Raw genomic sequence first — 25,079 nt, forward strand, 5'->3', positions numbered from 1 at the left:
CATACCTCCAACCCCAACCTATATCCGAGTTACTTTTATTCAGGGGCTGAGGTCTCATTTTTCTACCCTAGAATAAGTAGGATACTGTGTAGAAGGGTCCCAGCTATTGGCTGTTCATTGGGCTACCTCTCCCATGCTTCTCCTTGAGCATCTCAGGGGCCTTGGCACTCTACTTTCAGACACTGCTATTCGTGGTTCTTTGAGTGGTGTCCTTCTCCCATACAGTACTCACGTTTCCCTGCCAGTGGGTCTGTCCAGCCCTTGGCCTCATCATTCCCATGACTTGGCGCTACCTTGAGTGCTCACTAAGTCAAGGCCCTTCTCTTATCAGCAATAAAGAGACCTGCATTTGTGGCTCACTTGTGCCTACAACAGATTTCCCAAAGTTTTGAAGAACACTAATCCTATGAGAGACTCTGAGAAGAGAAAGACGGGGGAAAAGAAATTCCCTGGTTAAGTAAGCATGGAAAATGTTTATTTGAGACTGATTTCACTGGAGATCTTTGAAGATGCACTGGAGATCTTTGAAGACTCGTGATGCCCTTTAGCGTATTAAATGAAGGCTGTGTGAAACCCTGTAGTAGGAATGTGTTCAGGTTTGGTTAAGCTGCTGTTTCCAGGCATTCAATGTATTTTGCGGTTCCTGTAATTGTCAGTTTTTCCATAACACCTAATAATACGCACAGAACTCCATAAAACCCACTTTGAGAAATCTCAGCCTAGACAATATCCAGTTATCTGGAATGGACTGCTTTGTAATACATTTCATATGGATATGGACACAGCCTAAATTGTATCTTCCTTATGTATACATATTCATTATAAAGGTAATATACCCACATTTCAAAAATTTAGGGACTAGAGAATTATTTTAAAACATACATAATTCCAGGGTCAAACACAACTATATTACACAAGTTCTTAACCTTGGTAATATCCACAAATGGAATTTAGGGAGTCTATAAATATAAATGGAAAAAAATACATCTTTATTTTCACTAACCTCTAGCTGAAATTTAGCATTTCCTCTGATTATAAATGTGGGAATAAACTACAGTAATATAGACAATACCTATTGTCACCAATCGAAATGGCAACTTTTTCATTATACTTCACAGTTGTCGCTAATATCTCCAAGAATTATTTATGCTCAATTTATATTTTCAAAAATGTTACTTAACCTACTACTATGCTTTCTACTGTGTTAATAAAAAAACACATATATTCTAATAGCACAAATTTGTTCCTATAACATGTGATCACTGTATTCAACAGTATTTCCTTTGTAACCGTTTCATTTTATACATTTAAAACATCATTCCGAGAAGGGATCCTATCTCACCAGACAACCAGAGAAGTCTGTGACACAAAAACAAGTGAAGAACCCCTGCCGTATTAACATTTAATATCTAGCACTTTATGACTGTCATTTTATATAATTGTACTTTAAATACATAAAACAAAGAATACAGAATTATGTGTATATTTAGTATATATATTTACATGAATAGCTATTTTCTGTATGCACACACATACATTATATAGAGTATATGTTAACACACATGTATGCACACATATGCAGAATTGTATATGTATGTGTGCATATACAATATTCTATATAATCAATGCATAAATATTGAATAAAAGAATTTGTTGAACAAAAGAATTTGTTCAATTCCTTTGTTCAATAAATATATAACAATTATTTTTTCATGTCTTTCTCTCCAGCAGACAACCACTGCTTACTGACCCCGTTCCTCTATTGTTGAACTTCTAGGTTGTTTCCTGCATTTAGTTCATGCAAGTAACATTTCCTATATTTCAGATGATTTTCTTAAGCTAGGTTGGTTCCCAGACCTGTACTGATGCTTATCACTTCACAGTAATTCCAGTAAACGTGGAGTATGTGACCTCCCTGGCTGCACACATCAAGTTTCCTAAAGTTTCTAGGCCTGTTTTGTTAATCTGATTTACGGTTCAGAAAGCCTTTTGAAAAAAATTTTATTTAAACCAACAACAATTCTTTTGGCCTCTTTGTCCACAGGGATTCTAACATTGTTCTCAAGGTCAGGGGCCTGTAGATATTATTTTAAGAAGGGGAAAAAATGGTTTCTTAACAGAGACATACTTTTGAAAAACTGATGGGTGACTCACTTCTTCAGTCATTTGGGATTGGTGCTGGTTCTCCGAATCACCAAAACTTTATCTTGGAGGGGTTGTCCCGGGAACCTGGCTAGCTGAGCACCGCACACGGTCTTCTGGAGATTGTGTATAAAAGCTCCAGGACTCTTCCTGCAGGAATGCTGAAGTTCACCCAAGTGTTGACATTGTGTTTCAAGTGAATCTAGATGTTTTTCCTCCTCTCCCAAATGTATCAAAATAGGTTAAGCTACTTTTAATGATTGTGTTAAACATCAGGGGTAGTTTTGAAGGTTATAAATGAATTCAGTAGCTTGGCATCTGCAGTTTACAATTATTGCTATTTTACAGGCTCATCAGTTAGCATCTATGCAAGCGCAGGCTTATAATGGTGGGAATGCCAACCCCCCACCTGCCAATAATGAGGAAGAGGAAGATGAGGAGGACGAATATGATTATGACTATGAATCCCTTTCTGATGGTAAGAGAAACAGATCCCTCTGCTGTGCGCAGGAAAATTCTTGGATGATTTTCCACCTTTTTCTTTCTAAAATAAGTCTAGAGCTCCAAAGACCAATACTACAGATGGTTGTAATACTGTACAGGAGTTTCTGAATTCAGTCACTTAGCAAGGACTGAGGAAGAAAGGGGATTCTGTTAGCTACCACTTAAGGAAAGAAGAGGCAGGTGGGGAAGTTACAGGGAGTCATTCCTATGACAAGTTTCTAAAGGAAGAGATGGAATTGCAGCAGAGTAACCCTATTTTCACCCTTTAGCTTCTAGTGTGTCTGGTACTTTTGGCGGGAATCGTAGACTGAGGCTGCATCCTTTCTCCTGCACCATCAGCAGGGGGCAGCATCACGGCTCTGTGCTCTCCGTTCCTTTCACACTCTTGCTCTGGCATTCTAGCAGGGAAAAGAAAGGAGCCTCATGTCCCCTCCCTCCGTTTTCGTACCACTAAGCCAACAAGATCTTTCCTTCTGGCCCAACCAAAGAGAAAAAACATGGGTAATACTAATGACACAATACAAAAAAGCCACATGAATTGATGTTAACTACAGATTACTAGCGAAGGATTCTTCTCACATGAGAATTAGGTTTTCAGTGTGTTTCATTTGTGTTAAACATTTGTTAGAGATTGCAGAATGTTTACTCAGGTACCTTTGCTGATAGTAGACTGTTTCATTTTGGTGATGTCTGAAAGACAACAATATAATAATAAGAAAATGCCAAGGTTCCTATTTCTGTAAACATTATATAGTAGAATATATTGTTTCTATGTAGAATAATTGTTTTGCTAAATATGCAGATATGCCCAGACCAGAAACCATTTACCATTAAGTCGTCTCAAGCATTAAGACAACTGAGCCTCCTCCAAATATCTACGCCTCAGCAGAAATTTGAATTGTCTCCAATCATAGTTCAGTTTTGTGAGCCTCCATCACTGGTTATGCTGCAGTGTCTGTCTGCCCCCAAATATAATACCAAACTACATCATTTAGTATTTGTCCTTAGTAATAGTTGATTGCTCCATACCACCAATTAAAAGCCAGTTTGCTACACCTGAAACCCCATGAGCTAATATGAGGGACATATCTCATCAGATAGTAAGAGAAAAAAAAATTAAAAGGAGTCAAGACAATTTATCTGCAAAGTCATGGGAATGTGAATTTTTTTTATTAACTTATTCTTCCCCATGGATTTCTTCCCCATTACAGTTGCAGTAATGCCCCATAGAAGAACAAATTGATTCAGATATGAAATGAAAAGCACACTTAAGAAATCAACTAATCCAGATGTCATATGCCCCTATAAGTAGTTAGTCCACTAGAAAACAAATTTGCTCTTTCATAAATTGCTCCTGTGGTTTTTCTGTACTTCTGAGAACAGGGAAGGAAAAGACTTTTTAGAAATTATTATACTGTAGATTTCACATAAAGAAATAACAAAAAATTATTATAGATGGTTTTGATTTGCAAATAACAAAATGAACAGGTAAGAGAAGGATTTTCTGATTTATTTTCATTTGGGACAGTAAAATTTAGTCCTATACCACTGAATTTCTAAGATAAGTTACGTGCATTTTTAACAATCCACATATACAAAGGTGGGGTGTCATTGGAAAAGGGGACCACGCAAGGCTCTGTTCCAATAGACTGTGAGACCTGGGGCAATGTCTTCACCACTTTAGGCCTTAGTTGCCTCAGATACGTAATGAAAAGGTTCTGCGAAGTGTTTGGTGATGTTCTTCCTCTACTTCCAGCACTAACATCTATAATGTATGACCGCTTAAGCCCACTACCACTACATGAGTATTTCCCCCTTCACTGAAAGATCCCTCTGACTGGATGATTCTCAAACAGGCCTTGTAGTTATGCTGTGACTTATGCAGGCCTTGTAGTTCTGCTTGTTGAAGCTTGTCCAATTAAGGCTTCCATATGTGACTATTAAATGCCTTACTAGCCATATGCCTTTGATTATTGTTGTGACCATCTCCACTTTCTCCAGCAGGGATAGAGAACAGAAATCTACCTGCTGTGGGAAGCACCATTACCAGCCTGTTAGGGGGCCTCAAAGGTTTCCTAGCTTCTTGTAATAATGTGTCCTTTTGAGAATCAGATGAGAGCTGTCACCTTTGAAAAATAAAACGTGCTCTCAAAATTCTGCACAACTGCAAGAGTTTCACAAGTTTCCTGAGACCCTCATAGGCATCCTAGATTAGGAACCCATCTCTAAAGTCAGGGTGCCCAGTTTATCTCTGTGGCATCTCTTCTCCTTGGTTTTCATGCCGATTAAATAAAGGAATTAATCTAACACCATTTGGGCTATAAAAATGAGATAATGCCTAGCCACAGAATTATTGCAAGTAAACCCTAAGGAAGTTGCAAACGAGAGTTATTTATTTGAGAAATTGTAACTCTGCCTTTTGGGTAATAAATTCTTAATACTTTTTCCCAACCTTGTCGTTTACCTTGTGTCTAGTTTTGAACATACACTGCAGACAAATTTGAATTTATGACTTAACATAGGCATATTCTATGACAATGACAGCACAATTCCAAGAAATTAATCTGTTTCTGTACGTTTGAAATGAAGTCATATTGGGAATATTACAATAGTCAGTAACTGAAAATATGTAACATGAATGTGTCAGCCTTGGCATGATTCACATTAGTAATGTTTACATTTCGTTTACTGCTAGTCCTTGCATCGTTCAACAGTCAAAATATTAAATCTATAGAGCATTTCTTGTTTCATTTATTTATAATCTAAGCTGCTGTTATTTGTGCTTTGCTTCATACCTTTGTTTAATTTATCTGGTGTTTGTCTTAATTTTCTCCTTCCTTTACCCCTTTCTGATTCTGTTTTTCTGTAGCAGATGTCCTTACTGCCTCCCCTGCTCCTAACGGTCAGGAAGGTAAATGCCATTTGAACGGGGCATTTTAACTGCATGGACGTCAGCATTCTGTTTCCAATTTCTTGGGCCCGGTTAGCATGACATTGTGATAATTCCGTGAATACAAATGTAATGCAATGATTTATCTCATTTACTTCTTGTCAGCCTGCATGGCCCTGATTTGGTATAAGGTCCTTTTGGTCTAATCATTTGTGCTCTGATGATGCGATACTAAATCTTAGTGAGAAATTAGCTTTCTTGTTTTTCATTTTAAAAAGTCATCATCACGATACACCTCTAATACCCTTAGAGTCATTCCGAGTAGAAAAGCAAAAACAGAGCAAAATATAAGATTATATCTCATGATATGATATTTAGATATCTTTTATTTTCTGTTATGATTATCACTTAGTAAATTAATAACAATCATGAAAACTTTGCTTTTTAATTATAATTGTAAAAACTTTGCACTACACCCAATAATAAGTCTTTCCCCCCAGGTTTTGGCATTTCTCAAGGTAAAAGAAGTAAATAGCTTCATTTCAAAGTGACAGTGATTAAATCATGTATGTACCTTCTAGAAGTGCTTCAGCCACTAAATCCTTCCCAAACGTGTGTGCTGTCAGCTTCTTGACATGGGATATCTTCCATAATATTTGCATAGTTCCAATTATCTGTATGAAAATTGGCATCTTCATTTAGATTATGTCAATATGCCAGATTATTTTGAATCATTTAAATTATAAGCGACAAAAACTACTGGTAAATAAATCAATTAAATTGAAAATAACTGCATCAACCCAATTTTTACAGTTAGGCTTCAAGCCATCATTTTGTTAACATACTATATAGTTAGAGCCTCATTCTTATAGATAAGTACAAGTATCTGGATGTCCTCACATGATGCACATGTAGCTCTTAAGTGAAGCATTGGTTCTTTTTCACTGAAGCCTGCTAACTTATTTTCAGACAACATTCTGGAAGACAGACCTGAAAATAAATCATGTAGTGACAAGCTTCAGTTTGAGTATAGTGAAGAAATCCCCAAGAGGATAAAGAAGGCAGATAACTCTGCTTGCAACAAAGGAAAGGTGGGTGAATGGTTTCTGTTAAATGACACTTGGACCATGTGGTACTCTTGTCAGTTTCAGATGGGATCCACTTCCTCCCTATCCCTCCCTTTCACCTTTCCCCTCACTTTCCCTTAGATGCCAAAGTTCACTTGGTGGTATTAAGAGACACCCACCTTCCATTTATGGAAAGTTAGTCATTGATTCATCCAGCCAGTACCTACTGATGGTGTATGTGTGGCAGGTACTGAAGCGGCACAGGAGGTGGTTTAGTGATGGAGGCAGACATGTCAACTTTGCTGAAGATTAGTGCATAGAGCAGTGATTATACTGTGTTATCAGAGAATCAAGGACAGGCTCTAAGGGAATATGAGGTTTGAGAAGGAAGATTTGGCTAAACAGACAAAAACAGAACATTCAGGCCAAGAGGACAGCCAGGTATGTCCAGGGAATTGCAAGAAGTGTTAAAGGCATTTGGGATGACCAAGAAGATAAACAGGGGCCAGACAGCAGAGGAATGACACTGAGAATAGAAAGATAAATGTGATACCCAGATCCTACCCTCAAGTGCCTCACGGTTTATAGATTCTGAGCAAATCTTTAGATGCAGTTGCAGTGACATTGTTGGACAATGGAATTATATGTCAAAAATTTGAGCCACAGAAGATACATAGTCAATCCTCTATTTAACAAAGATTTATTGACCATTCCACATGTAAGACAGTGGACCATGCACTGAGGGATGAATTAGACTCACTTCCTGCCCTCAGAAAGCTTTTACTCTAGGAAAGCTGTTGAGACATGTGTATGGATAATTACCATGCAAGGGGAAATACAGTAATAACACCAGAGGAGGACAGATAAAAGAGCTTTGGGAACTCAGAGGTGAGTGGCATATACCTTCCATGTAAAATGGTATCATTTTTCCCTTACCAGGTTTATGATATGGAACTGGGAGAAGAATTTTATCTTGATCAGAATAAAAAGGAAAGCAGACAGATTGCACCAGAGCTTTCTGACCTTGTAATCTATTGTCAAGCAGTAAAATTTCCAGGTAAGATAAGGCAATATCATCTATAACATTTAAAGATACCAAATGTTAAAAACATGCCATTTATTTAATTGGCATTGTGAACACTCTCAAAATAACTAAATTGTGTTGCTGAAATCATTGTTATAATACCTCCTAAATATCTTTATTATTATAATTTGCCTTGATGCTCATGAAGAAAAATACCATAAAATATTCATTTTCCAGGTCACACAATGTCTTTTTATAATAGTTAATAATTATAAAAATAATAATACTCATAATTTCTCATTGCTAAAATGTATTAAATACTTAAGTACTAGGATTTGTGCTGTTTACATACATCTCCTTTACTGTTCATAATGATTCTACAAGGTAGGCAGTATTATCTCCATTTTAAAATAAAGTCTGAGAGAGATGAAGTAATTTGCCCCAAATTTCAGAGCATATCAGCCAAGATTCTTTGGTTTGAAAGTGGCAAAGGGAACTTAATTGACTCATGTACTTAAAAATGAAGACACACAGGTTTCAGGTAATGCTTAACCAAGTCACATGCTTTCTCTCTCCTCATTTCTCATTCCTCCTCCATCATGTTGGCTTTCTCGCCTTTATTCCCTTCTGGTTGCAAGACGACTACAGCAGGCTAGCACTACATGCTTCAGTTTCAGCTTCAGTGTAAGAGTCTCTTCCAGAACTTCCCGCAGAAGTGTCATTGTTTCTCATTGGGTCCTTTACCCAAGCCTTAACCAATCACTGTCGCCAGGGGGATGCAGTGCTCTGATAGTCTGGAGCCCATGTCACATGCTCCACTCTGAACTGGGTAGCAAGGCCCCACCCAAACCACAAGGACCAAGGATGGGGTTGAAGTGGAAGAAGAGATTTCCCCCAACTGACCGTTTTTAGAAATACAGTGGACTTAGGCTGATGAACCACTTTCCAAAAACAGTGTCCTTTTCAATTAATGAATGGTACACCTACGGCTCTGAAGCCTATCTGTCTCCAAAGTCCTGCCCTTACCTGTTATACTGCCTGGCTTCTCTTGTTTCCAGCTGTTTTCAATGAGCATACTCAATTATGTGTCCCACAAATGGGGCACCAGGGGGTGGAAGACAAACAAGAAAGTCCATAAGTACATGGAACTCAGAAAAATTCATCTCCTCATACTAGGAAAAAGGATCCTCTGGAATAAAATTTCTGAGAACAGGAAAGTGGCTGAGATAGGAGGATCAGTCTAAATGTTAGTAAACAGGGTATATAGACTTGCCCTCATCTTTTCAAGATGGGCTGAACTCAGGTGCCTCCCAGAGCATATCTTAAGCACCCAGTCTCACACTGTGCCTGACAAATGGGCCAGAGGCATTGGGCTATTTAAGTTAGGTAAACTGGGTGTGGTGGTGCGGGCCTGTAGTCCCAGCTAACAGGGAGGCTGAGCAGGAGAAATGCTTGAGTCTAGGAGTTCAAGTCCAGCCTGGGCAACACATATAGCAAGATCTCATCTCTAAAAAATAATAATAATTAAATTTTTTAAATCACAGTTAGGTAATAGTGAGTGACCTTTTCACACACCAGAGTAAAAAACGTCATATTATTTAATGATATAAAAAATCATATATGTCATGATTTTAAAATCATTTTAATTGTAAGTTTTCTCCTATAAACTGTTTTTAGACTGTTGGCAGCTGCTACTGCCTGTCTGCTAGTAAATCCTGTTGAGGAGGATATGAATCAATAAGTGGCCAGCAAAGATTTCAAAGAAATGCAGGAACCTGGTCATTTAAGTTTAATTTCACAGACCATGACCTCGTGGCATATAAGTACAATATTACCATTATTTGCAACTGGCAAAAATCTTTTTCTGATGGAGTAAAACCCTTTACCTGTCAAAGAGCCTGGAGGCTGGCACGTCCTTCATTGCAGGAACAAGGATGAGCGCCACTCTGTTCAAGAATCATACCCACTGCAGCTCTTATTCTTTATAAATGCAGCGAATGCCACACTCGGACCCTTCCACTGGCTTTGTCTGTTCTTCTCAAGCACTGAGTAAATAAGGAGCACAGATTCCCAAAGATATTTGAAGTCAGTGTGGAAGACAAAGTCTCTGTGCCAGTAGAGAATCGTGGAAGGACCAAGAGGTCATTTGGTAGAGCTTCTAAGCATGTGGTTGTTCGGCTTATTTTAAAAATTCCAAGTATGTTATTTTTTAAAAGTGTTCACATAGCGTACATTTCTTCATAGGTATAGTGTATTTTCGTTTTCTTTAGAAAAATGAAATTTTTTACATTTTTTCCCCAATTTTATTTCCTGTCTCAAAATAGCTAAATTGGATTGCCAGAATTATTGTTATAATACCTTCTAAATATTTCTTGTCATAATCATGTGTTTGATGCACATGAGGAAAATAAATTGCTCATGTTGCTATGCCATTCATTTTAATTTTGCTACATTATCAATTTCAGCATATGTCACCTTTCGTCATCCTAAGTCCCTTCTTACAAACCATATGCAAAAAAAAAAAAAAAAACCCTTCATTGCAATGAGGCACTCAACAATCATGTGGTATGAGGCCCACAGAAAGGAAGGAACTTTCCTACCATCAGAAGCTAGTTCAGTGGCAGGGCAAGAGCCAGATCTCCTGGCAGCTCCCAGGACTGCTCTTTGCACCACACTATGGAAGTAGTTGAGTTTTTTTGACCTGCTTTCTCTTAGGGTTTGTTTCTCAGTTGCATTTAGTACTTCTATTGTCCTGGGTTTTTTTTTCTCCTTCTAATAGGAAAAAAAAAGGATATGGTATTTTTATTTTATGACCCCACCTACCTAGTTTCCAATATCTTCCCACAAGCTCCCCTGCATCCCCTGCTCTCCTCAGGGACCTAGCTACACTGCCGTCTTTCTAGTGCCAGGCCGTTGCTCAGAGTGCTCTCAACCTTGCCTGGCCTGCCTTCTCCCCTTGGCCCCGTTCCAAATTCCAAGGACAGGGTCCTTGTAAAGTATCTGAGACTTCTCAACTCATTGTGACATCTCCTTTCTGGAGCTCCTTCATTTATGGGCGTATTTTTGGGTACTTCCTAGATACACAATTGTTCCACAGTTAGGAGTACAACCTTGTTCTTTTATTTTGAGTTTTTTTATTTTCACAGCTTTAGTGGTACAAATAGTTTCTGGTTACATGGATGAATTGTATAGTGATGAAGTCTGGGATTTTAGTGCACCTGTCACCCAAGTCGTGTAAGTCGTACCCAACAGGTAGTTTTTCATCCCTCACCTCCCTCCCACTCTCATTCTGAGTCTCCAATGTCCATTATACTGCTCTGTATACCTTGACATACCCATAGCTTAAAAGAGTACAACTCTGTAAGAGAAAAATTATTCAGTGGTGACAAGATCATCAGATAAGATCATGGGTCGAGACCTGGGCTCTTGGCTACCACACTCTGTGATTTGGCCAAGGCAAATCTTCTCTTTGAGCCTTTGTCACTCAAAAGTGGAGTTTACTAGAATCCTTATTTACTACATTGGCTGAAATCTCCAGAATCACCCAGGTCTCTTGATTAACATACCCAGTCTCAGGCCTCTCTACCAGGGATTTACATTTGGAAGGCACTGGGAGGTCCTGGTCCCTGGGTTTCTAAGGCAGGCAAGTCAGGAGCAGGCAGAGCCAGATGATCTGGAAGTCTGATTCTGAGGGGGATTTTGCCTCATTCTCCTTTGAATCCACCACACAGCCCACAGAGCAGGCGCCCAGGGATTCCATGGTGAGGCTTGTCCGGAAGATTCTGTGACTTCCAGGGTTCATTTTTATTCCTACACTGAAGGAGCCACATGGAGAGAGCCTTGCAAATGTCAGTCCATTCCCTGGATACACACTGTCATTTTCTCAGCACTGAGAGACAAGCTTTGTTCATCAAATAGTGGTTTGCTAACAAGCCATTTGAATGACAAAAGTAGAACCCTGCTGCCTTGGACAGCTCTGGGCTAGCTGGGTGTGGGTCCCTGGCACTGAATGTTGCCATTCCCCACAGAGAGCCTTGGCCGTCCCCCATGGCTGTTCTGGGTTACTCAGATCCACAGTAGTGCTGCAGGTTGGAACATCTTGGAGGGCAAAGGGATGCATTTCAGGAAATGAGAGGGCTCGGAACAGAACTTTCAGGAGAATATCAACCAACACACCATTGAGAGGTAGCCCTGTTCACTGAAACTTAATTACCCTCGGTGCCTCCCAAAATCTTGCAAAATCAGTGAAGACAGCTTTTTGGGCCTACAGTGACTGGGTAAGATGAGGCCCAGCTGTGCCCTGCAGAGCATGGCAGGCAAGGCACTCAGGAAGGAGCAGTAACCGTGTGACCCTGAGTGGCTCTCGGACTGTCCCCAGACTCAGCTTCTCTCCTGATTTTAGCAGTGCCAATATGTTGAATCCTCTGATGTGTCCGGAAAAGCATCCAGAAGAAAGCCTAGCACTGATTATATTTACATTAACGCATCACTTAATCATAGAGAGACATTCTGAGAAATGCTTCATTAGATTATTTGGTCGTTGCGAAACATCACAGAGTGAACTTAGACAAAGCTGCAGTGTAGCCTACTACACACCTAGGCTAGATGGTGGAGCCGATTGCTCCTAGGCTACCAGCCTGTACAGCACGTTACTGTACTGAATACTGTAGGTAAGTGTAACACAATGAGAAGTATTTGTGCATGCAAACATACCTAAAAAGACAAGGTACAGTAAAACTATGACATGAAAGATTTAAAATGGTACATCTGTATAGGGCACTTATCATGAATGAAGCTTGCAGGCCTGGAAGTTGCTCTAGGTGGGTCGGTGAGTGAATGTGAAGACTTGGGACATTACTGTACATGACTATCAACTTTATAAACACTCTACACTAGGTTACACTACATTTATAAATAAAAAATTTTTTCTTCAAAAATAAATTAACCTTAGCTTACTGTAACTTTTTATTTTATAAATTTTTATTTTTTTAACTTTTTGACTGTTTTGTAATCACACTTAGCTTAAAACACACACACATTGTATAATTGTATAAAAATATTTTCTTTCTTTTTTTATTTTTCTTTTTTAATTAGAGACCTGGCCTTCCTCTGTCATCCAGGCTGGAGTGCAGTGGTGGAATCATGGCTCACTGTAACCTTGAACTCCTGGGCTCAAGTGATCCTCCCACTCTAGTCTTCTGAGTAGCTGGGACTACAGGCACGTGCCACCAATACCTGGCTAATTTTTTTTTTTTTTTTTAAGAGACAAGGGTCTCACTATGTTGCCCAGGCTGATCTCCTGGACTGATCTGCCTAGGCCTCCCAAAGTACTGGAAATACAGGCATGAGCCATCGCACCCAGCCATTTTCTTTCTTTCTTTTTTTTTTTTTTTTCCATTCTGTGACTCTAGCCAAAGACATTTTCTTTCTTTATTCTATAAGATTTTCTCTATTTTTAATTTTTTACTTCATTTTATTTTTTTTTTACTTTTTAAACGTTTTTACTAAAAACTGAGATACAAGCACCCACATAAGCCTCAGTCTACACAGAGTCAAGTCACCAATATCAGTGTCTTCCACTTCCACATCTTGTCCTACTGAAGGTCTTCAGGGACAATAACAAGCATGGAGCTGTCATCTCCTGTGATAACAATGCTTTCTTCTGGAATACTTCCTGAAGGACCTGCCTGAGGCTGTTTTATATATATATACACACACACTAATGTAGAAGGAGTATACTCTAAAATAATGATAAAAAGTATAGTATAGTCAATATATAAACCAGTAACATATTTATTATTATCAAGTATGTTCTGTACATAATTGTATGTACTAGACTTCTATATGACTGGCAGTGCAGCAGATTTGTTTACACCAATCTAATCACAAACACTTGAGTAATGTGTTATGCTATCATGTTAGGACAGCAGAAGGTGACAGGAATTTTTCAGCTCCAGTACAATCTTAAATGGGACCACCATCATATACGTGGTCCATTGACCTAAATGTTGTTTTGTGGCTAATGACTGTACATCGCTTGTCTAGTTAGGGAGTTGATTTCAAAGCTTCCAGACAAATTAGGATTTCTGAAGGAAGATGCCATCATATGCACTGGAGTCAATTTATTCTTTTTTTTTTAAGTATTTTTTTTTCTTTTTAGAGACAGAGTCTTGCTAAGTTGCCCAGGTTGGCCTTAGACTCCTGGCTCAAGTGATTCTCCTGCCTCAGCCTCCCAAGTCGCTGGGACTACTGGTGTGCACCACTGCATCTGGTTCTGGAGTTGGTTTATTCCTAAATACCTAGATGGCTTCTGCTCAAACTTCTATCTTGAAGCTTTAGTCACGTCAGATGTTCCAACATCTATATCTAAAATAAGCTTTCTCATTCACAATCGTAAGGGAAAACACAGATGAAAGGAAGACCCTAAAATTAACTAGAGACTCAGCTGAGGAAGGGAGGCAGCCACCAGGCTAACCGTGTGGATTTAAATCCCAGCTCTGTCTCTCCATGACCTTGACTTGAACAGTTATGTATGATAGCTGCTCTGCACCTGGGATTCCCTATCTATAAAAGGGGTGTAACAGTCCTAACCTAAAGGATTGCTGTAAAAATTAGCAATAAAGTATCTAGTGTGATTAGCACATCGTCTGGAACATGGCGAGTGGATCACTTGAGGTCAGGAGTTCGAGATCAGCCTGGACAACATGGGGAAATGCGTCTCTACTAAAAATACAAAACTTAGCCAGGTGTAGTGGTGCACACCTGTAATCCCAGTTTTCTGGAAATGTCGTTATTGGTAAGTGAGCCAACAGGGTAGTTGAAGGTTCTTTGTTGCTTCTTCATTATTTTTCTGGACTCCTTCTCACAATTCAAAATCCTTCCCCTTTTTTGATCACTCAGCCCTTGTTTACATTCTTCCCCTCCCCATCCCAAAAGAATAACCAGGCTCTTCACTGAGATACCCACATACTGGTAGAAGATATTGACATGTGGCAGGATACATGCAAAACTCCAGAATGAACAGAGCCCCTCCCCCCAGCCCCCTCATCAGTTTTACTTGGGAGAAAATCCATTATTAAGTAATCGTGTCAAGAGTAAAATGTACACAAATATTAAGATCAAGGCATGAGAACTCAATAGTCTAAGTTTGTGCATGTTTGCTATTGTGAATACTTTGGAGGAGAAAAAACACCTTAAAAGCCCCACGTTAAGCTATAATAAAAGCTACTATGAACTGAGCACTTCCCTGAACAAGACACACTACTCTATTATCTTGTTTATTCCTAACCACAGCCCATTTATGGATGAGGGAGTGATGTAGAGAGAGGTTAAGTATCTTGTGTGAGGTTGCCCTGCTAAGAACAGATTTTAAACCCAGCTGTCTCACTCCAAAGTGTGTGCTCTTAAATGCCATTCTATCTTGTCTCCTCTGATGACATTCTTGGAAGGTGTGTTATCATCTGAAAAAGGACCTCCTGAATGCTGCTTCAGCTTAGGGAATAACTCTCCAAAAGTACAATTATGACAGTGGGAACAATTTGGAGGCAATTCTGGCTTCACTGCTGCCTTCAGCTCGCTCTTTTTACATTGGAGCCAGGTCTATGTGGTGTGCATTCATTTCCTCATTCAGCAAATATGTATTCAGTTCCTGCTCTGTACCAGGCACTGTGCCAGGCATGAAGGATCCAGGGAGTGGTTAGACCAGGAGTGAGAAAGAGAAGCCATGCAACATCATTATCGCCATATTTCCCATTTAATCTTCAGACTAACCGTATGAGCGAGTTCCTATCATTACACACATTTTGTAGATAAGGAAACTGAGGAACAAAGAAGGAGGTGTTAAGGCTAATACCAGTAGGAATTGAACCTAGACAACATGACACTAAAACTCAAGGAATAACCATTCCTTCATCTCTCCAAATTAAATAATTAGCCCCTGATGATTTCTAGCCACAGCACCTTCTTTCCATGCAGTTTTTCAAACTCTTTCTGATGCATAATCAGCTAAGTGTGTGTGTGATTTTGTGGTCATTCTACGATAAGCATGCAGTTCTTGTTGCATTTGCCTATAGAGATTTGTAAAACTTTGCTTTAATTGCCTACAGTGCTATTATTAACAGAACAAAAACTGCTAGTAGGGTTTCTGTACTAGGTTCCAAGGGAGTAGTAGGACTTCAAAATAAACATTAACGGGGATGGAAAATGTTGAGTTGCCTTGCTTGTAGTTTTTGGCTTATTTATTTTCATTTTATGGGAACAGGACTGTCAACTCTAAATGCATCTGGCTCTAACAGAGGAAAGGAAAGGAAAAGCAGGAAGTCCATTTTTGGCAACAATCCGGGCAGAATGAGCCCAGGGGAGACAGCATCATTTAACAAAACATCTGGAAAAAGTAAAGTCACTTTCTTACAATATCTTTGCTTGATTCTGCATGCTGGATGATTTAGATATTTTACCGTCTAAGCACTTCCTTTGAATTTTTAAATTCTTTTTCCATGAACGTCAATATTGTCTTAGTATAAATTTTTGTAATTGCTAATTTACACTTTTAACGTACTAAAAACAGCATTTCAGGTTTGGCACAGTGGCTCGTGCCTGTAATCCCAGCACTTTTGGAGGCCAAGGCGGGTGGATCACTTGAGGTCAGGAGTTCGAGACCAGCCTGGACAACATGATGAAATGCCATCTCTACTAAAAATACAAAAATTAGCCGGGTGTGTTAGTGCACACCTGTAATCCTAGCTACTAGGGAGGTTGAGGCAAGAGAATCGCTTGAGCCCAGAAGGCAGAGGTTGCAGTGAGCCGAGATCGTACCACTGTACCCCAGCCTGGGCGACAGAACAAGATTCTGTCTCAAAAAAAATTTAAAAATTAAAAATAAAAATAACATTTCACTGAAGATATTTGAGCAGTGTTTACCTCATGAGTTAAAATTAGAGGCACCTTGGAACATTCTAGTGGTTTCTTGGAACTGTTCTCTTCACCATTATAACTCCAGAATATATGGCTATTTTATTTCTAGTTACTTTTTATTATGAAAGTAATAAATTCTCATAGTTAAAAACTCAAACAATACAGAGTATTATTAAAATTCCTTTCAACTCAATGTCCTGGTACTATTCTCCAGAGGTAACCACTGTTAAGTTTATTATGTTTTGTTCAAGAAAAATAAGATCCTTTTTAAGGTAATCCAAATAGGATACAGGCCTACTTCAGAGATATTGCAGGTTTGGTTCCAGACCACTACAATTAAGTGAATATCACAATAAAGTGAGTCACATTAATTTTTTGGTTTCCTAGTACATACAAAAGTTATGTCTACACTATACCATAGTCTATTAAGTATGCAATAGCATTATGTCTAAAAAATGTACATACTTCAATAGAAAATACTTTATTGATACAAAATGCTAACAATCATCTGAGCGTTTAGCAAGTTGTAATCTTTTTGCTGGTGGAGGGTGTTGCCTTGATGTTGATGGCTGCTGATTCATCAGGGGGGTGATTGCTGAAGGCTGGGGTGTCTGGCAGTTTCTTACAAGAAGGCAACAGTGAAGTTTGCCACATCATCCGACTCTTCCTTTTACAAAAGATTTCTCTGTATCATGCAATGCTGTTTGATAGCATTTTACTCATGGTAGAACTTTCAAAATTGGAGTCAGACCTCAAACCCTGCTGCTGCTTTGTCAACTAAATGTATGAAATATTCTAAATCGTTTGTTGTCATGTCAACAATGTTCACAGGATCTCCACCAATAGTAGATTCCATCTCAAGAAACCACTTTCTTTGCTCATCCATTAAGAAGCAACTCCTTATCCATTCAAGTTTTATCATGACATTGTAGGAATTCAGTCACTTCTGCAGGCTACACTTCCAGTTCTCTTGCTGTTTCCACCATATCTGCAGTTACTCCCTCACTGAGGTTTTAAACCCCTCCAAGTGATCCATGAAGTTTGGAATTAACTTCTCCCAAACTTCTGTTAATGTTGTTCTTTTGACCTCCTCCCATGAATCATGAATGCTCTTAAGGGCGTCTAGAATGGTGAATTCTTTCTAGGAGGTTTTCATTTTATTTTCACCAGATCCATCAGAGGAATCACAACTTATGGAATCTTTAGCCTTATGAAATTTATTTCTTAAATAAGACTTAAAAGTTCAAATTACTCCTTGTCCATGGGCTGCAGACTGGATACTGTGTTAGCAGACATGAAAAATCACGCTGTAAACAGATGTGCTGTCATCTAGGCTTTGTTGTTCCACTTACAGAACACAGGCAGAGTAGATTTAGCATGATTCTTAAGGGCCCTAGGATTTTCAGAATGGTCCATGAGCATTGGCTTCAACTTCAAGTCATCAGCTGCATTAGCCCCTAACAAGAGAGACAGACTTTGCTTCGAAGCCAGGCCTTGACTTATCTTCTCTAGCTATGAAAGTCCTAGGTGGCATCTTCTTCTAATAGAAGCCTGTTTCATTTACATTAAAAATCTGTTGTTTGGCCAGGCGTGGTGGCTCACGCCTGTAATCCCAACACTTTGGGAGGCCGAGGCGGGCGGATCACAAGGTCAGGAGATTGAGACCATCCTGGTTAACACGGTGAAACCCCGTCTCTACTCAAAATACAAAAAAAATTAGCTGGGCATGGTGGTGGGCGCCTGTAGTCCCAGCTACTCAGGAGGCTGAGGCAGGAGAATGGCGTGAACCTGGGAGGTGGAGCTTGCAGTGAGCCGAGATCGCGCCACTGCACTCCAGCCTGGGCGACAGAGTGAGATGCCATCTCAAAAAAAAAAAAAAAAAAAAAAAAAAGATCTGTTGTTTAATGTAGCCACCTTCATCAGTGATCTCAGCTGGATCTCACGAATAACTTGTTGGAGTTCTCCATCAGTACTTGCTGATTTTTTGTTATGGAGATGACTTCTTTCCTTAAACCTCATGAACCAACCTCTGCTAGCTTCCAACTTTTCTTCTGCAGCTTCCTCACTTCTCTCAACCTTCATAAAACAGAAGAGAGTTCAGGGCCTTACTCTCAATTAGGCTTTGGCTTAAAATACGTTGTGGCTGGTTTAGTCTTCTATCCAGACCACTAAAACTTTCTCCATATCACTAATAAGGCTGTTTGGCTTCCTTATCTTTTGTGTGTTCACTGGAGTAGCACTTTTAGTTTCTTTCAAGAACTTTTCCTTTTCATTCATAACTTAGCTAACTGTTTATCACAAGATGCCTAATTTTTGACCTGTCTTGGCCTTTGACATGCCTTCCTCACTAAGCTTAATTATTTCTAGCTTTTTATTTCTTTCTTTTTTTTGAGGTGGAGTCTTGCTCTGTTGCCCAGGCTGGAATGCAGTGGCGCAATCTCAGCTCACTGCAGCCTCCACCTCCAGGGTTCAAGTGATTCTCCTGTCTCAGCCTCCCGAGTAGCTGGGATTACAGGTGCGTCTGCCTGGCTAATTTTTGTATTTTTAGTAGAGACAGGGTTTCACCATGTTAGCCAGGCTGGTCTCGAACTCTTGACCTCTGGTGATCCACCCGCCTCAGCCTCCCTAAGTGCTAGGATTATAGGCATGAGCCACCGTGGCCAGCCTAGCTTTTGATTTCAAGTGAGAAACGTGTGATTCTCCCTTTCACTTGAACATTTAGAGGCCATTGAAGGGTTATTAATTGGCCTTATGTCAGTATTGTTGTATCTCAGGGAATAGCGAGGCACGAGGAGAGGGAGAGAGATGGGTGAAGGACTGGTAGGTAGAGCAGTCAGAGCATGCACATTCGTCAATTAAGTTTACCATCTAATGGGTATGGTTCATGGCACCCCAAAACAATTACAATAAAACATCAAAGATCCCTCATCACAGATCACCATAACAGATATATAATAATGTTAAAAAGTTTGAAATTTTGCAAGAATTACTAAAATGTGACACAGAGACACAAAGTGAATGCATGCTGTTGGAAAAATTGCACCAATAAACTTGCTGGAGGCAGGGCTGCCCCAAACTTTAAATGTGTTTAAAAAAAAAAAAAAAAGGCGCAGTATCTGCAAAGTGCAATAAAACAAAGCACAATAAAACAAAGTATGCCTGTATAACCAAACATACGTGTATAACCTTTATACTTGCTGTAACTTTTCACATAATTTTCTGTATATATAGCTTCGTTATTCTCTTTAATGCCTGTGTGGTGGTCCACTGCACGGATATACTGTCATTTATTTAATCACTTCTTCACTGATACATTTGAGTTGCTTCTTGGTTTGATTGGATTTTGTTATTTCCTATGAAAAACAATGCTGGCGTGAATATCTTTAGACATATATTGTTTATTTGTGTAAATATACCACAACTCAGATGAAGTACTGAGGCAAAGGACTTCCAGGCTTTTTAATTTAAACTGATGTTGCTACATTCATTTTGTTTCGTTTCTTGTGGGGTTTTTTTTGTTTGGTTTTATTTTATTTTCTACTTTTTGTAGAGATGGGCTCTCACCATGTTGCCCAGGCTGGTCTTGAACTTCTGGGCTCAAGCGATCTTCCCACCCTGACCTCCCAAAGTGCTGGGATTATAGGAATGAGCCAGCACACTCAGCCACCACACTCATTTTAAAACTAAGTAGCCACCATGTTTTTTCAAAGTGGCAAGCTAACTCACAAGTAAAATCCAAGAGGTATTCTGATGTGGTTTATATGCTATGACTGTTTAGTGGGATGTTGTTCAAGGTTTATCTTACTAAAATATTTAAAGTTTTCTACACTAATCTGTGGCTAATTTCTTGGGGGGTTTAGGTTCCTGTGAAGGCATTCGACAGACCTGGGAGGAATCTTCTTCCCCTCTCAACCCAACCACGTCCCTCAGTGCTATCATTAGAACTCCTAAATGTTATCATATCTCGTCGCTGAATGAAAATGCCGCCAAACGTCTGTGTCGCAGGTATTCTCAGAAACTGATCCAGCATACCGCCTGTCAGCTGCTGAGAACTTACCCTGCTGCCACTCGCATCGACTCCTCCAACCCGAACCCCATCATGTTCTGGCTCCATGGGATACAGCTCGTGGCACTCAACTACCAGACCGATGGTAAGGGGCCTGCACGCTCACCTCTCTCCTTTGCATCTTACATTTCAGTAAATGCAGTTTGACAACATTTTTTCAAATGAGCAAGATTCCAGACTGGGGCACACCATATGTGAGAGTAAAAATATGATGGAAAACAGAAGTGAATTTGATACTGAATTGTGCCTCTCATGTTTCAGATTAAGGTGATAGAAAAGAACCTTGAAGAACCTTGAAGGGGCCTGTAAGGTCTCCTGGTCCTGCCCCTTTTTTAATGCAGTTTTTCAAACACCAAGCTGCTCTTGACAGAGCCGTGCCTGGTTTATGTTTAAAGCTCTTTTTGGAGCAGGGATTTCCTAACACCGCCTAGTTAACCTGTCTCACTACGCAGTTGTTCTTGCAGTCAAAAAGTAATGTCGCTCCAGCCACTTTGCAAATTAAAACCATTTTAGCTTCTTATCCTTTTGGAATTGAGATGGAGAATAATGGTCAGTGCCCCAGGAGTAGCTAACAAAAGGAAAACAAGTATGTGAAGTACATGAACAGAGTAAGTAGTGATCATGTTTCTCCATAGTCAATGAGACTCTGATATGAGGCCTAACACTCCAGAGTAGAAGCTGCCGTTGATTGCACGCTCACTGTGCATTAGGCAGTACACTGAATTCTTGACCCCCTATTATCTGATTTAGTCTTCACAACAGCTCTGAAGTTGTGTACCTTTATGATCGCCATTTCTCAGATGAGCAAACCAAGGCACAAATTGGTTAATTTGTTGAAGGTAGGATGACTTGTACTAAAAAATTCAAGGAGTCTGGAAGTTTAAAAGAGAAAGAATTTTGTTTCCACTTGGTTATGGGGGAGGAAAGGAGCTACAGAAGGTGAGGAAAGAGTAGAAAAATGTTTCCTTAAAACTCATTCATAAACCACAGTTTTTCCTTTGAACAGTCAAGCAGCAGGCAGCTGTTATCATTCATGTCCCGTGAACTGAATCCAGTCTCATCTAACCATGCTGAACCACAAACCACAGTATGGCCTTGTCTCCAGCTGAGGTCAAACCACAGCTTTAGCTCTGGGACCAGCTAGCTACCTGGCACTGGTGCCAACAACACCCATTGGTGGATGACCCCAAAGACATATGATTAGAGATATTGGTCACGTTTCTGCCCTTGTTATATGTGCTTCTTTCAGTTAAAATTAAATAAGATGATGCCAGTGAAGTACCATATTTAGCATAGTGCCTGGCACATAGAGAGCATTCTACAAAGGTTAACTATCATTGAGTGTGTTTGATAAGTTATGAAAACAGTATGATTTGGGCTCGCAAATGGAAATAATCGTGAAATACTTCCAAAGTTGTAAAAATTTTATTTTCTATTTCTGTTCATTCTTTTCTGAGTGGCTTGTGGGTTCGCATCTCTAGCCCTGTCTGTAGTCCTGTGTCCACCTGGTGCCATTGGTTGTTATACCGGCATATTTTAAGTAAACTGAAGTCACTATCAAAAGATTTTCTCAAGGAAATGGAAGTGCATTTGGTTTTGGATGTGCTCTTTCTCCAGAAGTGCCAGGACTGGTGTAGACACACTGGCTCCACTGATGGCAAAAGGGAGCCACAGGTGAAGGGGACACAGGGAGCTGCCACTCCGTGGGTTACCCTGCTGTCCAGAAGTACAGACTAACGCTGCCTGTCCTCCACTCACCCTTAAAGGCTTTGCCTCTATTCCAAATCAAGTTGGGATTGAGAGTACATCTTTAAGCCATCCCAATCAAATGGCTGTGCTGGGTGGTTCCTCCTCAAATTTCTCTGCATAATCTTCCAAACCGGGAAAAGGTGCTATCACATAACCTCTCTCCATTCAATGTGCTGATTAAACATCTCCCCATGTTGGACAAAGTACAAGCAACATGGAGTATCAGTGTGTTCATCTGTAAAAATGGTCTTCATTTCTGCAAACGGGGTAGAGCCTGATTTCATATTAATACTTTGCACACAGTAGTTGCTCAGTAAATGCTTGCTACTCTCAGTTGAGGCAGATTATCTCCATCAGCCCCACTGCAATATGAACATGTGGTTCTTGATTTTTGGTCAAGATCTTTTCCAAGTATTTACTTCTCTGAATTGCAAATTCAAACAGATAGATAAGGCCAGGTGCAGTGGCTCACACCTGTAATCCCAGCACTTTGGGAGGCTGAGGTGGGTGGATCACTTCCGGCCAGGAGTTCGAGGCCAGCCTAGCCAGCGTGGTGAAACCCCACCTCTACTAAAAATATTTAAAAAAAAAAAAATAGTGGGGCTTGGTGGTGTACACCTGTAGTCTCAGCTACTTGGAAGGCTGAGCGGGAAGCAGAGGTTGCAGTGTATCAGTATTGCGCCACTGCATTCCAGCCTGGGTGACAGAGCGAGACTCTGTCTCAAAAAATACATAGATGGGGTCGGGCATGACGGCTCATGCCTGTAATCCCAGCACTTTGGGAGGCCAAGGCAGGTGAATCACCTGAGGTCAGGAGATTGAGCCCAGCCTGGCCAACATGATGAAACCCCATCTGTACTAAAAGACAAAAACTAGCCAGGCATGGTAGCACATGCCTGTAGTCCCAGCTACTCAGGAGGCTAAGGCAAAAGAATCGCTTGAACCCAGGAGGCAAAGATTGCAGTCAGCCGAGATCGCACCACTGCACTCCAGCCTGGGTGACAAAGCGAGACACTATCTCAAAAAAAAAAGAAAAAGAAATATAGATAGATAGATAGATCCAATAGATTGATAAGAGTCAACAACTGAAGCATCATTTTTCAATTGTTGAAAAGAATTTCCAGGCTAGGAAGTGCTTGATTTTCCATGAAGCATCCCAACCAAATAGCAGAGAAACCCTCCCAGGGCCAACCTCCCAAGAGGTTTCATGGATCTTCTGCTCTGCGACTTCCTGGATTTCAGAGGATTCTAATGTTCCAAGTGGGTGTCCGTGGACTTAGGGCCATCCCTTCCCAAGCTTTCTGCTGGTTCCATCAACTCCAAGGAGGTCTGAAGTGATCTGGAACTAGGAGTTTCCCAGATCAATACTCAATAAAACCAACTCTTGAGTTTAGAAACTGACCTGAGGCTGGTATGCAAACCCCTGGTTATTGCTGGCAACAGACCCTCTAAGTTCTTTGCATCTGAGGCAGAACAGTACCTTACCATGTGTAAACATGCAACCCTAGTCAAAAGAAAAACCTCTTTTTTTAAAGAATTTATTAAGCTTTTTTGAATGACAGACTTTTCCAGTCCTCATATATAAGGATAAACATTATGTGAATGGTGTCTACATAATGCAGAGTATTTTAATGAGTAGAAGACCATCAAGGCAATGGTATGCTTGATCTATCACTATGTGCATTGTTTCAGAGGTGTAGCAGGGTTACACTGATTTGTGCATACTCTTTCACTTGGTTGGAATGATGATTTTTAAACTATAGCCCCAGATGAAGTTCTGGGACCATGTCCAGGGGACAGTAAGAGGGCTAGATTTGAGGTCTCACCTTTATTTCAAACTGTGTGGCTCTACGTGGATCTCTTTTACATGTTAGGTCACCAAGTTAGATTTCAGTTAAGAAACTGAGCATTAGGGGAAAGAGCTGATGCATGCCGGGCTTAATACTTAGGGAATGAGTTGATAGGTGCAGCAAACCACCATGGCACATGTTTACCTATGTAACAAACCTGCACATCCTGCATATGTACCCCTGAAGTTAAAACAGCAAAATAAAATAATTTTTTAAAAGCTTCAAAGTTTTAATAATAGCTTTAGAGTTTTGGCTTTACAGCTTTAAAGTTTTGGAAAACTATTAGGATAGACACGGTGCTACTGAAATCACTTGAGATTGATGTCATGATCACAGAAAAATATAGTTACTGTTTATTGAGCACCTTGTATATGCCAAATCTCATTTACTGTATCCACACCCCTATAAGATGTACATTATATGGCTCAGTAGTTAAGAATGGGAACAATGGGTTAGGCCATCTGGGCTCGATTTATAATGTCCACCACTTACTAGTTATGTTCCTTGGGTGTTTTCGCTTTTTGTGCTTCAGTTTTCTCATCCATAAAAATGGAGATACTAAAAGGATCTGCTTCATAGATTATTGGGAGATACCTGATACATATAACGTGCTTAGAATGGTGTCTGGTCCTTAGTAAGAGTGCAAAGTGTGAGCTGCCATTGCTGTTGTTAGTACTATGTATCCATTTCACCTTTACCCACCCCATATGAGCTAGTTGGCTTCACCCTCTTTGCTACCCTCACCATGTCTGTGTTCCTCTGTCACGAAGTAGCCTAAGAAGAGAATTTTCTCCCAGTGCAGGTGAGGCAGCATGGCCACAATGAACCAGTCACATCAGGACTGGCAGGGGCCTGAGAGATGAGGTCCTCTGCA

The 25,079-nt window shown here is 40.0% G+C and overlaps 1 protein-coding gene and 1 long non-coding RNA gene across 10 annotated transcripts in view; one reads left to right on the plus strand and one right to left on the minus strand.

Annotated features, from left to right (window-relative positions):
- The window catches only part of PLCE1 (phospholipase C epsilon 1), a 349,678-nt gene that overhangs the window by 295,794 nt on the left and 28,805 nt on the right, over positions 1 to 25,079 (plus strand). For 7 of the 9 annotated variants that reach the window (XM_015147712.3, XM_077946826.1, XM_077946825.1 and 4 more), the window contains 5 exons: positions 2,491 to 2,620; positions 6,506 to 6,627; positions 7,543 to 7,660; positions 15,888 to 16,019; positions 20,401 to 20,691. In XM_015147712.3, coding sequence (XP_015003198.3) covers positions 2,491 to 2,620; positions 6,506 to 6,627; positions 7,543 to 7,660; positions 15,888 to 16,019; positions 20,401 to 20,691 — 793 coding nt within the window. Of the gene's footprint in view, positions 1 to 2,490; positions 2,621 to 5,515; positions 5,558 to 6,505; positions 6,628 to 7,542; positions 7,661 to 15,887; positions 16,020 to 20,400; positions 20,692 to 25,079 lie in introns of all 9 variants that reach the window. The other 2 variants (XM_028826665.2, XM_028826667.2) reach the window with 1 other exon arrangement.
- Positions 1,998 to 9,743, minus strand: LOC144331209 (uncharacterized). The gene is made up of 4 exons (XR_013398179.1): positions 9,514 to 9,743; positions 6,111 to 6,210; positions 3,301 to 3,336; positions 1,998 to 3,044 (listed from the first exon to the last, which is right to left on the minus strand). It is a non-coding gene; the product is annotated as an uncharacterized LOC144331209 (long non-coding RNA).

Source organism: Macaca mulatta, chromosome 9 (assembly GCF_049350105.2).
Source record: "Macaca mulatta isolate MMU2019108-1 chromosome 9, T2T-MMU8v2.0, whole genome shotgun sequence".
Classification (NCBI taxonomy): domain Eukaryota; kingdom Metazoa; phylum Chordata; class Mammalia; order Primates; family Cercopithecidae; genus Macaca; species Macaca mulatta.